Source organism: Aotus nancymaae, unplaced genomic scaffold (genome assembly GCF_030222135.1).
Source record: "Aotus nancymaae isolate 86718 unplaced genomic scaffold, 86718_ANA_hifiasm-v0.15.2.pri h1tg000003l, whole genome shotgun sequence".
NCBI classification, from domain to species: domain Eukaryota; kingdom Metazoa; phylum Chordata; class Mammalia; order Primates; family Aotidae; genus Aotus; species Aotus nancymaae.
The window spans coordinates 29,929,980-29,944,153 of record NW_026988414.1 but is presented as its reverse complement, the minus strand read 5'-3'; the positions used below and the strand labels follow the sequence as shown (position 1 = coordinate 29,944,153).

General features: G+C 40.2%; 1 protein-coding gene across 1 annotated transcript in view; it reads right to left on the bottom strand.

The window, feature by feature from the left end:
• The window catches only part of GRIN3A (glutamate ionotropic receptor NMDA type subunit 3A), a 164,588-nt gene extending 154,395 nt beyond the window's left edge, over nucleotides 1-10,193 (bottom strand). Inside the window, exon 1 of the mRNA XM_012467133.3 lies at nucleotides 9,495-10,193. Within this exon, the coding sequence (XP_012322556.2) occupies nucleotides 9,495-10,193 (699 nt within the window). The remainder of the gene's footprint in view (nucleotides 1-9,494) is intronic.
• Between the last annotated feature and the right edge of the window lie 3,981 nt (nucleotides 10,194-14,174).

Here is a 14,174-nt window from a genome sequence, read left to right as displayed (position 1 = left end):
GGCTCACTGTGTCTGTGACCAGGTGAAGGCACACTAGATAAATTTGGATCTAGATTTATCATTCATGTTCAGGTACACATTGAAGCATGTCTTTATGTGTATAACACAATGTGTGATAAGACTTAGATTAACTCTTCCTGTATCAGCAACAAAATCACATCTCTCTGTGTGTGGATCTGTGTCTGTATCTGCTCCTATTATTACATTCACAATATATAGAAGTAAATTATTTATTTAAGGGAATCCCTGTTTAAGAATGTCTGGTTGGGGCTGAAAAAATAGCATTCCACAACTAAGCCAGATTGTGATTCTTTAGATAAAGACATGCTGAATGTTTAACTTTATGAAAATAAAAACTTTTCTTTTTAATCTGGGGAGTATTAACACAACTTCCATTTGGTTTGTAGTACAGGCCTTCAATACAAAAACACCAATAGATTGCATGTAGGTTGTACCACCATCAAAGTGCCCACTACTGCGTCAAATGTTCAGTGAGTTCCGCTAATGACCACTCCTAGCAGTGAGGAGACCAGTGACAACGCATTTCTAAGTGATTCCTAAGAATGTTATTGAAAGGTACAAGTTGAGCTATTGTTTGGAACCATAGAGACTTAGCCACTTGCAGTGCGATGAAAATATAGATGGCAAACACTAAGGAAAATCCCACTTTTTAAATAGAAATAGCTTAATGCTCAAGTTTCAAAAGTCATGTCAAATCTGCATTTTCAGAAAATTTTAAAAAGTTACTCTTCTTTATTTTTCCTTTTCTTTGATGCCAGTGCTTAGAGCGATAATAGAGTTTTTGTTAATTGTTCTCCACTGTTACTAAAATTTAAGCTATTATCCTTGAAAGAAGAAAATACATCAAATGTGACTCAGGGTTAATCTGTGGACATGTGCAGTAGTGGTGCATGCGCACTGTTTTTATAATCAGAAAAGCAATATGCATCTAAAAAGTCCCACAAAGTTGTGTGCATCAGTTTTGATATAGTCAGCATCCAATTAAGCAGGAAGATTTTGCTTCATGAGCGGTCCTATTTCCAGAAGCCTTGGCCTGTAGCATGCTACTTTCCCTTAATCTTTGGGTTAATATAAGCCATGTTGTTACATTGATGCGGATAAAGCCCATATGAAAAAAAGGAGACTGCTGAACCTTCAATCCACGTCCAGGCAGACTCTGCCCTTTCTAACAAGAATCTCCAAATATCAATTGGGTTGTGGTTACCGGTGGGTGGAATCACCAAGCTTAACCTCTCGTAACGTTTTTGTCCAGATGCAAAGTGTATAAGCTGAAATGGAGCCTGCCTTCCCAGGATAAGGTGGGCCAGATCCCTGTCTTTTTGTCACTTCCTCCCTGCATAAGTCTGTGTGGGCAATTGTATTCATTTCTTGTTGTTGCTGTAACAAATTACCAAGAACTTAGTGGTTTAAAACAACACAAACTTATTCTCTCATTACTTGTGACTAGAGATCATAGTCTGAAATCAGTTTTGCTGGGCCAAAGTCAAGATTTTGACAGGGTTGCATTCTGGAGCCTCTGAGAGGAGAATCCATTTCCTTGACTTTTGAGTTTCTAGTGACTGCCTGTATTCCTTGGCGTATGGTCTCTTCCCCACCTTCAACGTGCATCACTCCAATCTCCACTTCCTTGATCACATGAACACATCGCCTTGTCCTCTGACCTTGACTTCTTCTGCCTCCTTCCTATAAAGACCCTTTTGATGACATTGAGTACAACTGGATAATCCAGGATCCCCTTTCTGTCTCAAGATGCTTAACATAACCACATCTTCAAAGTCCCTTTGGCCATAAAAAATAACATATTTACAGGTTTTCATGACTCAGATTTAGAACTCTTTGGGGTAGCCATTACTCAGCCCTACCACACCAAAATAAGCTCAGTTGTTTCAAAACTTGTATCTGTTGTTCTCCATCTCTTCTGCCACTTCTAAGATGGAAGATTAAGATTTAGAATTAGGAAATACCACAGAAACCTGAAGTCCAACTCATATGTTCCAACCCAATCTTTTTCTAGCTATGCAGCAGGGCACTGGGCATTAATGCATTTATTAATAAAGTGAAACTCTCATTTCTGTTCCATTGTTCCCTGAGTTAAGTTCCTCAGAGCTTCCTATGAGAACTTAGAGCAATAGCTAGGAAAGACTTGTGAGTTCCTCACTAAGACCACCTAATAGACCAAAACATGCTTCTTAACCTTGATGTAAATGCTGCACAACTCCAACCATCCTGAACCCATATAAAAGAGCAACTAGGTAAAACTGGACTTCAAACTTCACTTCTTTGCTGACCTACTTTGCACACACTCAAATTGCAGGTACACTTCAGTGAACCAGAACTCTAACTGGAGCTTCAAAACAGCAGATGTGTTCATTTTTCTCAGGGTTAATTTGCTGGAGCTAGAAGTTCTAAGCCTGAATGTTACAGACACATTAAGAATGCATATAAACATTCCCTGGAGAATAAGGTAGAATATTTGATTTCTTTTCCTGATTAGTTTTTTTTTTTTTTTGATCTTGTCACATCAACACTCTATGCTAAAAGAACAATTATCAACATCATAAGAATATTCTGCTCTAGGTACATATAATGCAGTCCTCACCATAAACTTGTAAGTTTTATGACTCAATAAATTGAAACATGGAGACATCAGGTAGGTTTCTCAAGGTAGGATGTCTAAAAGTTGTACAGCCAAGATTCTAACATAGCTCTGAGCTTCTCAGCAATGCACTCTTAACTCCCACCTTCTATTTCCTCCATCCATATGTTATAATTATCTCATTTACATTATAACTGTAATAATATTTGTCCTGCTGTCCTCACAAAGTAACCGTGAGGATAAAATGATAAAAGAGATGAGAGAGGGCTTTGATAAATTTAAACGTACACTACAATTTATTCTTTCTAAAATAAGTGTTTTCATACTCAAGTATTAAAAGTCTAGATGAGAAAGTGGACTTTTCTTTTTTCTCTTATTATTTTTAAATTCTGTAGGTTAAAATGCTTATTTTTAGAAAAATAGAAGCATGAATAGAGAAAAATATAGACTTTCCCCCTCTATAATCACTGTTAAGATTTTTATAAATAAAGTTCTAGACTTCATACTTTACGGGAACAAGGTCACACTCTACATGCATTCATGGAAAAATTTTTCTATCTTTCTGTGTCAATAAATATATCCTCATTTTGCATGAGTACATTGTACTTCATTAAAAATTATGATTCAATTGATTAAATTCCCATTGTTTTGAACATTTATTGTATAATATGTGTTTAACAATCCAACCTGGAAGTAGGCACTTTTCTCCTTTTATCTCTTTTTTTTTTCTGGGATATTACGAAAACTGTGATGGATTCAATCTGTTCTTTGGTTAAAGGCTGATAAATAAACTAAGTTAAGATGGTGCTCTTAGTCTGTTTTTCTTCTGGATAGCTTCTCACTTCCTACAATGCGTAGCTCTTTCTGTTTCTCCATATTTTGCCTATGCATTGTAATCTACTTTACAGGGCTGTTAGGAGATTATTTAAACACATTTGTGAAAAAACCTTGGAAAAACATAAATGCTACAAAAACATATATGATTAAAATTCTTCCTAAATCTATGCTTCAAATGAATAATGATGAGGTATAATACATACTGACTAAAAATGGAGTCATCCTGCTCAATTCGCTACCACTTGAACCCTTGCAGGCTCATCTCCATTACTAAACCAGCTCTGGCCAATCAGATGCCAGCCTTTCAAGGTCAGAGTTTACTCCTCATGACATAATGCCAGCCAGGTCAGGGATCAACCCACTCCTTCAAGGCAGGAGATCAAACAGTCTCCCTGAAAGTGCATGAATCTTACACAGTTAAAGGAAAGATCTGAGAATCTGACTGAGGTGTCAGGTTGAGGGGAGGAGAAGGAAAGGGAGAGAGTTGGCTTACTCTTAGCTCACTTCTTCCCCATTGCTCTTTTCTCCTGTGATCTCATAATGAAAGTATTAGCAAACGACAATTGAAAGGCTTAAAGATATCTATTAGTTTGTCATGCATACATTCACTCAAAAAGCAATATGGCAGATTCTAAGAGATGTTCTTTCTTCCTGCCTAGTTTTATGAATTTGACATCATATTTCTGGTGCTACATAGGTCCTCTACTCTTGTGTAAATGGGGCAGTAGCCAGAGCTAGCAGGAAAAAAGGAATGAGGTTTCTCATCTCTGCATTTACTGTTGCCACTAAAATGAGCAATACTTTCCTAAGAGAGCTCCATACGGTTGTCTAGGGCAATGGGACCCAAAGTACTGGGTTTGTAAATTATATATCCATGATGAGATAAGGAGCTTGGGCCAGTATGAATCAACACACTGCTCTCCTTATTAAGAAAGGTTGCTATGAAAATATTTGCTTCGTGGTGTAGTTGGTGGAATAGGAGTGTCAGTAGGGTAGACTCTGTATAGCCATAGTCTCCTGAATGATAGTTTGCCAACAGAAAAAACTTATGAACAATATGAAGGACCAACATTTCTCAAATATCTTGGGCACCTTAATGATATTTCTATGGCAGAACTTAAGGCTCTAGAAGCTGTGTTAGATGTTGCCATAGGTTCAAAGTTGCTGTGAATACAGAAACAGTACTATGGCATGTTTTCTTTTTCCAGGCAAGTGGGTAACCTACTTAACCAAGTTTTTTGTTTATTTGTTTTCAAACCCATTTTTTTTAAGAGAAAAAAATGAGGGAGAGGGTAAAGAGGAAGAGTGAGGGGGAATGGAAACATTTTACATATGAATCATATCTCATTTTAATTAGTAATTGCTAATAGAAAATTAGTTGAAAATTAACACTCAATTGTTTCTTTTCAGATAATGACAACACCTTTCCACTAGTTATTTGGCTAACACTATACATTTTCCAGAGTACTTTTACTTTCTCATTTTATTCACAAAATATCTTTGTCAGATTGGTAAAATACCTTTTTTTGATTGATAAATATAGATGCTCAGAGATAGTCACTTGCCCAAGATTACATGGCGAGTAAGAGGCGGATTGGGAACATCTGCCATGACAGAGGCAGCTTGGGAAAATTTTGGCCACTATTTCATATGTTTTTCATTATATTGTGCTCCTTTAACTATTGTGGCTGGAATTTGACTGTTGGAATTTTATTTTATTCATACAATAAAATGTAATGGTGCAAAATCCATGGTGTCTCCTGCAGCACCAGAAGATAAAACACAAGGTATTAGAAATTGACATCGGTCTTCAGATAGTTCAGCTGATTCAATCATAAATTAACTCTAAGATATAATAGTCAGGTAAAATCAAGAGCAAATATATTCTTCATGGATTTAGTGATACTTCTCTGGTAAGCACAAAGAAAACTGGGAGAGACAAACTAATTGCTTAATAAATGGCGTCTGCTAGTGTCCTTTGCTCTAGTTATCTAGAAAAACTAATACATATTGTAAGTAAATTACTAAATTAAGAAATACTTCCAAGTTAATATGCCAGGTCTCTGTTCTTCAAGAGGAACCTGTAAAAGATCCCTGCTTTAAAAAGTTTTGCCTCATTTGACATTTAATTTCAAATTGTTTATCTTTAAGTCAGCAATAATTAGATGCTACTATCAGCTATTCATCATGAATTGCAGAATACATTTTCCCCAGAGGAGAAAGAGCTGTGCTTTGCATAGAGCAAGTCAAAGAAAACCAACAATTTGAGAGCAGATGTTTTAAAAATAAATATCCCTTGCTGGTCCCCTCATGAGGTACCCCTGTACCATGCAAACGTAGTGCTGTATTAGCCAAATTCTAATAAATAGGCTTCGGAACTTAGTCCTCTGCACTATCAGAGAAAATAGATAATCTGATACTAGATAATAATCACTTGTATTTCCATGAAAGAAACGTGTACATATTTATTAGTACATATTGTTCATGAAGCAGGCAAAGTTGTGGTTGGTGTATTCAACAAGAGTGTTGAAAATAGTAGTGCGGTTCCTTTTTTTTAAATTAAAAACAATTTTTTTTAAGAGACAGGGTCTTACTATGTCACCCAGCCTGGTCTGGAACTCCTGAGCTCAAGCAGTCCTCCTGCTTCAGCTTCCCAAGTAGCTAAGACTACACATAGGCACCACCATGCCTGACTGCGCAGTCACTTTTGAATTGCATGGATTTGGATCTAAGCCAATTATAGTACATCATTAACTCTGCCTAACAAAACAAATATGAAGTTAACCTGAGATGTATATTTTTTAAAAAATGTGTATTTGTCACTATATCAGTAGGTAAACTTAAATGAGCTAATAAAAAAAATGTGTATTTGTCACTACATTGGCAGGTAAACTTAAAAGAGCTAACTTTGAAGAAACTACACAAAACCTGTATAGGAAAAAGTTGTATGGAAAGGAAAGAGAAAGAAAGTGTAACTTCAGGTACGTAATTTAAGTGTAAATGTAAATGGAACTAGGTTCGTATTAAGCATCATTATTTTAAGGTCATAAAAATAGAATTTAGAACAAAGAAGTGATCATTTTAATAAAATGGGTTGGCCTCAATTGGGGTTTGAGTATTGTAGTGAAGTCAGAATACTTTTGATGGAAAACTGCTTTGACTCCATCCTATGTTTAATGTTGTATTAAGCTTTTATTATGCAGTTATTTTATATATATATATATATATATATGTTTTCCAAGACTATGTAGTTAACTAAATTACTTTTAATGAATTTACCTACCTGAAAGAAGTTGATCCCCTAGAAGGCAATAGTCTTATGTGTTTACATTTTGAATAGATAGAATATTGAAATAAAACCATTATGCTTTTCTCAAGGGTTTGTGCATCTCAGTGGTAGCTCTTTCCATTTAAGAGTTGTGACAGGATGTTACCAGAACTTTGCTCATTAATTAAAACCTTCAGGTGAATGTAATCAGCAGCCCAAAAGAAAGTGAGAGAAAACAGCTGTTGCTGCTACTGCTCTAAAAGCAATGTTGATTTGTTTGAATAGGAGACACAATTTTATTTTACTTGGTTGTGTGAAAAAGTCCACTTCCTTCTAGAATCCTTTATTCAGGCAGTGGCACACAACTAACAAATTAGGTCACTCGGCAGTAGACTTCGAGGATGGTGGCTAGATTAAGTCAATTTTATTTAATGTGTAAAATGAGTTCGACATCCTTTTATATTTAGAAAGTTTTTAAAAATCACATCACTGCATTAGAGGAAGGTCCACTTTCCAGAGAAGCCAGGGAAAGATCAGTTATTATTTTTACTGAAAGTAGATTATGGTCATCTTAAAATTACATATTACAGTGACTTGGCATTGACCAGAACATTCTTAATACAGAATATTATAGAATGACATTTAAATGATATACTAAAAGTAAGACAAGTTAGATATGTTTGAATTTAAAATACAAAAGGACATGAAAGAAAATCTAGTCAGCTGAACAAACTAGATCTGGGTTAATATAATAATCTCTCCCTTTCAAGATGTGTGCCATGAAAGTAAGTGATAACAGTGATTTAAAATACATTTCTGAGTTGAAATACAGAAGCAAATGTGCTTCACAGAGAATTTATTTTATTGTTAGCTTATCCCTGGAGGACTTTATTCCCACCCCCTTCCCCCAGTCTTAGAGCTTTGAAGTTTACAGATTCTGGATTCTGCTTCATGGTTTTTCTGGTCCCCTTGTTGTAATGTGCTGTATGCTGCACACATCCATTCTAGAACACAATTTCCCTTCAAACTAAGGAACAAGAATTTTGGTGAAAAATTCTCGCTACTTAAGACTCTTGCCAAACAATCTACAAATGGAAAGGAGTCTGGAGACTGTGACCACTATTGGCAGCTTATGAAGTATTAGGTAATAAAGAAGCAATGATGAGAAGCAAGTGATGCTGACTCCTGCATTTTGTTAGATCTGATTCTGCATATATATTAATAATGATGCACCCTATGGATGCAATTTCTGTTTATAACACTTTGGCCATTGGCAGCATTGTGCACCTGTGTTTTCCATGCCTTCCCATCTGCTGCCTACAGCCATGCAGATTCAGGTGACAGAAATATTTTATATAAAAGTTAATTAGCCTGCACTCTACAGATCAAATCTCTGTAGTTCAGCTAGGAATCTTCTGAGCAACTGCTGAAAATGGCTTGGACTCACCCTTTCTAAGATTAAAAATGTAAGATTTATTTTTTCTAGAAAAAGAAATCTTTAGTATTCCCTTGACAATTTATGCACAGATTCTGTCAAACTTTTCATTGTATATTGCCCTTACTCATTTTAGTCTCTGGATATATATCAACAGTGGAACAAGATTCGAAATATATTTTTCCAGTTGCAAGAGTTGAGTGAAAATGATGTAAGTCAGAAATCCTCCAGGGTGTGGACTTATTTTACTAGTACATTGACCAATGTTGATCAAGTCCCTGAACTTTTCTCAGTTTCTCAATCTTTAAAATGGGCACATGCTAATTACCTATTTGCTTCATAAATACTTTGTGCAAGGCTTAACACAGCTTGAGATTATAAGAAAAGTAACATATAAAAGGCAGAGAACTCTTATTGCTAAAAGGATTCTGTCTTGTCCTTAAATATTCATCTCCTCATTATTACTTGTCAACGTTAAGTTCACAAATAGCTCTTTCATTGAAAATATATTTAGCTTTTTTTAATCGATAGGAAACTATATCATTTAATTCCGTTTTAAAAAATTCTTAGATGATGGGAGGAGAAATGGGCTGAACACAACTGAATACTAGCCTCTGAGTCCACTTTACATAGAAGGAAAATCGGGACAAAGAAACAGTCCCCAAATAAATCTCCCCATCCATCTTTACGCTTTTATATATTTCTAATGCTTTCCAATACCCAAGACTAATTGACCACTCTTCTTTACCTATCGCTGCTTCTGTACTAGGTGCAGATTTTCTGTTTACCCAAAGGAATCCAGAGCGATATGCTTTCTTCCTTACACCATTGCCTAAGGCTCAGGCACACCTTCCGAAGAAGTCAAAGAGAGCAGATGATGCTTTTCCGCCACCTGCTTTCAGAGTTCCTCATGGGAGTGTGACACCTAGCAGGGAGTCAGAGTTACCCCACCCCCATTCCCTGCTCTCAACCGTCTTCAGAGCCTTGACTGCTCTCCACGGTCCTGAACCTCGACTTCTACTTCCGTCGGGCATCTACTAGATTTCTCCCAGCTGGTCAAAATATGACCTTCTCTCGTATTCTCCCTACGTCTTTCCTTCCATCCGCAACCTCACTGCTCATTTTATTCCCATCCGCGCTTAAAATGTTTTATTTACTTCTACTAAGGTCCTTCTACCACCTACGAACATGATCCCAATCGTTAAACAATATCAAAGTTATAAAGCAACAACTCCCTTCAGAATTTACCCGGCCGTTTTCTCACCCCCCGCCCCCCATGCAATGGCCCCAGCCCCCAGCAGCGCCCATCTCCACTCCACGCACCAGACTCCTCTCACCTGACTCTCCCGCGGAAACTCGTGGCGGACGATGCTGATCACTGGAATGTGCAGGACTGAGCTGACCAAGTCGAGCTCCATCATCTCGCCCTGGCTCTGGGGGAAGGCGAGCAGCGCCGACACCCCTTGCACCACCACGGTATGGCAAACACTTTGCAGGAAGGAGAAAGGGTCACTGCTCCAAGGCGAGCTAGGGGAGGAGAAGGGCAAAAGCGGCAGATCGCCCAGGCCTGCCTCGATGGCCATCACTACTTCCAAAGACAGGTTGTAGGGCAGTAGCCCTTCCACGCGGTTCAGGTTGTCCACGGCGAATAGGAGGGCGTCCCGTGGCCACAGGGTCTCCGCCCTGGTGCCCTCCCCGGGCTTACGGGCGCCCGGTGGCCCACGGCCATGCAGGGTACTCCCCAACCAGCGTGCGCCCGGCGAGGGCGCCAGGGGCCGCCTAGTCCCTGGATCCGGCTCATCCCGCTGGGTTCCTGCCCGGCTGCCGTCTGGAGCGCGGCTGGCCGCGCGGGGGGCCGTGGTCCAGGGCTGCAAGTGCACCGCGCCCACCCTCACCGCGTGCCCGATGCGCTTGAGGATCTGGCAGGGCTGCGGGTGCGAGGAGGAGCCGGGCACCCCAGCCAGCACCAGTGCACAGGGCGGCGGCAACAGCAGACAGACCCTGCTCAGCAGCCACCACAAACTCAGTCTCCTCATTACTGAGACCTCAGGGAGAAAGCGCGCCCCCTCCTGCGCCCGGCTCGCCCCTCTGCAGTCGCTGCCTGAGGTCTCCGCCTCCAGGTCCCGCGCGCAGCTTTACTCCACTCGGTGAAGCGGTCCCAGGACCTGGAGCGGTCTCTAAGCCATCCAAGTTGGAGCGTAGCGCGCCCCCGGCAGTCTCAGATTCGGCTCCCAGGTCCCTCCGCCGGGCATCCTCTGCCTGCCGGGTCACTGCGCGGAGCAGACAGGCAGGCGGGCCGGCGCCTGTCACCCGAGGCTGGGGCGCATGTTCCCTGCCCGCCCCATCTGCAGGGCGCCTCGGGCACTGCGTCCAGCCCCGCGAGGTGGCGGGGCTGAGAAGCAGCCAGAGTTCCTCCGGGGCAGCAGTGACAGAGAAGCAACGCACTCTCGTTGGATTCTTTTCCTTTTCCTCCTCGGCGAGATCCACTTATTTCCCGGGGTCGCGATGGAGAGCGCGTTCACGCCCGGGGTGCGGAAAAGAAGCCAAATCCGCCTTGCTCCCCTGTTGGCCACCCACCTGCAAGCTCCCCCAGCGCTGACTTCATTTTCTCTCTTCTCTCGCTACTTCCTCTCTGCCTTTCTTTGGTTATTTTTCCGCCGAGTCGCCAACGCGGCTTGCTTCCTCGGAGGAGCAACGCTACTGGCCAGCAAAGGGTGGCTCTGCTCGGAGCGCCAAAGTTCTCCCCGCCTCAGCCGGCGCCTCCCTGTTGCTGGGCCCTGGCGCCTTCCTGTCGCTTGGCTGCGCTAAACGCCCACTGTTGGTGAGATTCCCGAGTGGCTCATCCGGCGCCCCTGGAAAGTCCTCTCCCCTCTGGCTGGGAGTCGTAGTTTGCAAAATTCCCTGAGGCCTAAGAAGGAAAAAACGACTCTGAGCCGGTGAGAATTCTGAATTCGGAATCGCACCTGAGGGATCTGAAATTCGGTAGTTCACTGAAATAGGTTCAAAGAGGCCGTGACTTAACGAGCTTCTGGATGTGTTGCTTTTAAGATTTTTTTTTTTTTTTAGCTAAGGGTATTAAAGTAAGAATTATTTACACATTTTATCTCCTCAGCTTCTTTCTCTCTGGCATGTGGGCCTTTGCATTTTTTTTTTTTTTTTTAAAGAATCCCTATGTTTTTAGGTTCTCAGAATTAAAGTGAATTCAAAGCAATTTTTTTTAGTTCAATAAATTAAAGAGTTTCAAAATACTTTTAGAGTTTCAAGTGCAGTCAACAGCAGTTCCCAGTTTAGACCAAGAGTCCCCAGATCACAGTTTCTCTTAAGTTATTTCATTTGTATGGAAATACAGTGAGGTCAATGTATTTTGATTTAATCTTTTCCTCGATGATCTGAATAATCTGAAACTAGCAGGTAAAGAAAGAGTTAAGGGCAGGCCTATGGTTTGCACATATACAGTAGATTAATTTTATTTTATGCCACAGTATCATTTAGAAGAAGGGTGGGAGAGAGATATCCATGGGGTGGAGCTAGCATTGGGGATCAACATTTCCCAGTCTAATACCACTTCAAGAGAACTTGACCTTGGCAATTTGTTTCACCAGACCTTGGTTTTGCTAAATTGTTATGTAAATACAGCTGGCTTTTTGCTCTGGAGGGTTGTTTTGATTCATGAGCTAAAGTTTCCTCATGCTTTAAATCCTGGGATGAAGAGACTCTAGTTAAGTAAAAATCCCCAGAAGGTTGCAAAGTGAATGCTGTTTTCCTCGGCCCAGATCTTTAAAGTTATCTCAGAACAAATTTACCAGACATTCAACATTGTTTTTCCAAGACTGGATTGCTAGAGAAGAAAAGTCTCCTATGAGAGAAAAGTGAAAATCACAGTAGGGGACTGAACGAGGAAGGAAAGAGACCCTCCTGAAGCCTGAGAGAACATCCCAAGAATGGAGATAAGCTGTCTCTAGGGTGCTGGAAATTCCCCCTTGTTCCAGAGGATTCCACTGATTGAGATATGAATAAGAAAAGTGTAGAAGTCTGGGGTCCTTGCAATGCAGGAAGATTGGATATCTACTAATTGTATAGTAAAGAGGTGTATTTGTCAGTACCTGAGTGTGTGTTTTGAAGAGTATAATGTATAGAGTATAATGGTACTCTTAGTCCTTGGCATTATACATATGTTCAGATCAGGTTTTCAAGAAAACACATGATGAGGGAGAATAGTTTGATCTCATCGTTAAGAGCATCCTAAAATCACTGTATATGCATTAGGTTTTTCACAAGTTCATGACTGCCTCAAGGGAGTGAATAACTGAACTGCTCATACACAGAAGAGGTGATTCCCAACTTTCTGAAGATGATGCTGTGCCAGGTGGTGATAGAACCCTAGTTAAATCTGGTGAAATTGAGTGAACAGTGAAGAATGGCTCTCCCTTCTTGTGTTTTCTTTTGTTTCTTTCCAAGCTTTTCTATTATAATTCACTGGTGTCCTTCCTGTTTTCCTTTTGCCGCTTGTTTTTCTCTGTCCATATCACCGTGGGCTGAGCATATCTGACAAGAGTGTTCTCTTTCCTCTCCCCAAATCTTATTTTTCCTTTTCTTTTTCTCCTTCTTCTCCACCTTTTTCATGCGTCAAAGGTCATCTTTTTCAAAGCTCATTTAAATTCAACAACCAATTATTAAGCTCCTAATGTATCTCAGGCATTGTTGTAGGACCATCCTGGAAACAGATGAATAAATTCTAGAAAAGCTGAGTTTTCCCCTTTCCACAACGTCACATAATCAATAAGTGAACAAAATACTAACATAGAGCTTATATTTGAGTGGGAAAGAGAGAGTAAAACATACAAATAAGTAAATAAATGCAGGATATGTTAGTTGGTGCAAAGGAGAAAAAGAAAGCAGTGTAGATGAAGTATTAGGAGGATGGGTTATAATTTTAAATGAGAAAGCCAGGGAAGACTTCTCTGAGAAGACAGCTTTTGAATAAAGATGTAAAGGGAGGTAAGGGAGTGATCCATGTGAATACTCTAGGCAAGAATTTCCAAGCAGGGGAAGCTAAATGCCAAGGCCCTGAGTGTTTCTGGAAGGTTTAAGGAATAATGAGGAGTCTGGAGTGGATGGAACAAAATATTCCGGGATGAAAGTGGTGGTAGGTCAGGTCAGAGAGGCAATGAAGAGGTGGCAGATAATGTAAGCCAATTAAGAACTTTAGCTTCTACTCTGAATGAGGTGAGAAGTCATGAGGGCAGGGGCATTGAGCAGAAGGGTGATAGACCTAATACTGTAACAGGATTGCCACAGCTGTTTTGTTACTAATAGATGAAAGATGGATAAGAGTGAAAATCAGAAGAGGAGAAAAGGAGATGAGGCTATTGCAATAGGCCATGTGAAAATTAACATTACTGTCAAATCATAAAAATCAACCTCATTAGGTTTGTGTAATCATTCCTATTCTAAAGAAGAGTATATTGAATTTCAGAAAGGTTGAGTTATTTGCACGAAATCATCATATACTGACTGGCATTGTGGCTTCAATATTTTAAGTATCTCCCAGCTGCATGGTTGATAACAAAAATCAGTCGAATTTCAAAATTGGCTCACTCAGAGAATAAGCTTTTTAAAAAATATTATCTGATTCAAAATGCGAACTACTGATCTAAGAACCCATGTTGGAGAGTCAAACAAGTCGCAACAAATCCAAATGCTCACAATTTAACATGTGCTTTGTCCACATCTGTGCTTCCTGGTACCAGCAATGGGTAGACTAAAAGCTGGGATATATTGCTGTGGTGGTGGCCCAGGAAAAGCTACAGTAAAGGATACTGTGGGAATTAGGAGTTAGATTCTCTTCTCAGTATTGTTTCTCCTGTGCGTATGACATTTAACCTCTTACACCTGAAGTCCTCTTCTGTACTGTGGTTGTGGTGACAGCTCTTGGCAGTTATCTACATAGACGTGACAGTATGCAGCCTCCTGTGAACCTTTTCAAGTTCCATGGGAATGGGAGGCTTCTGGTGAGT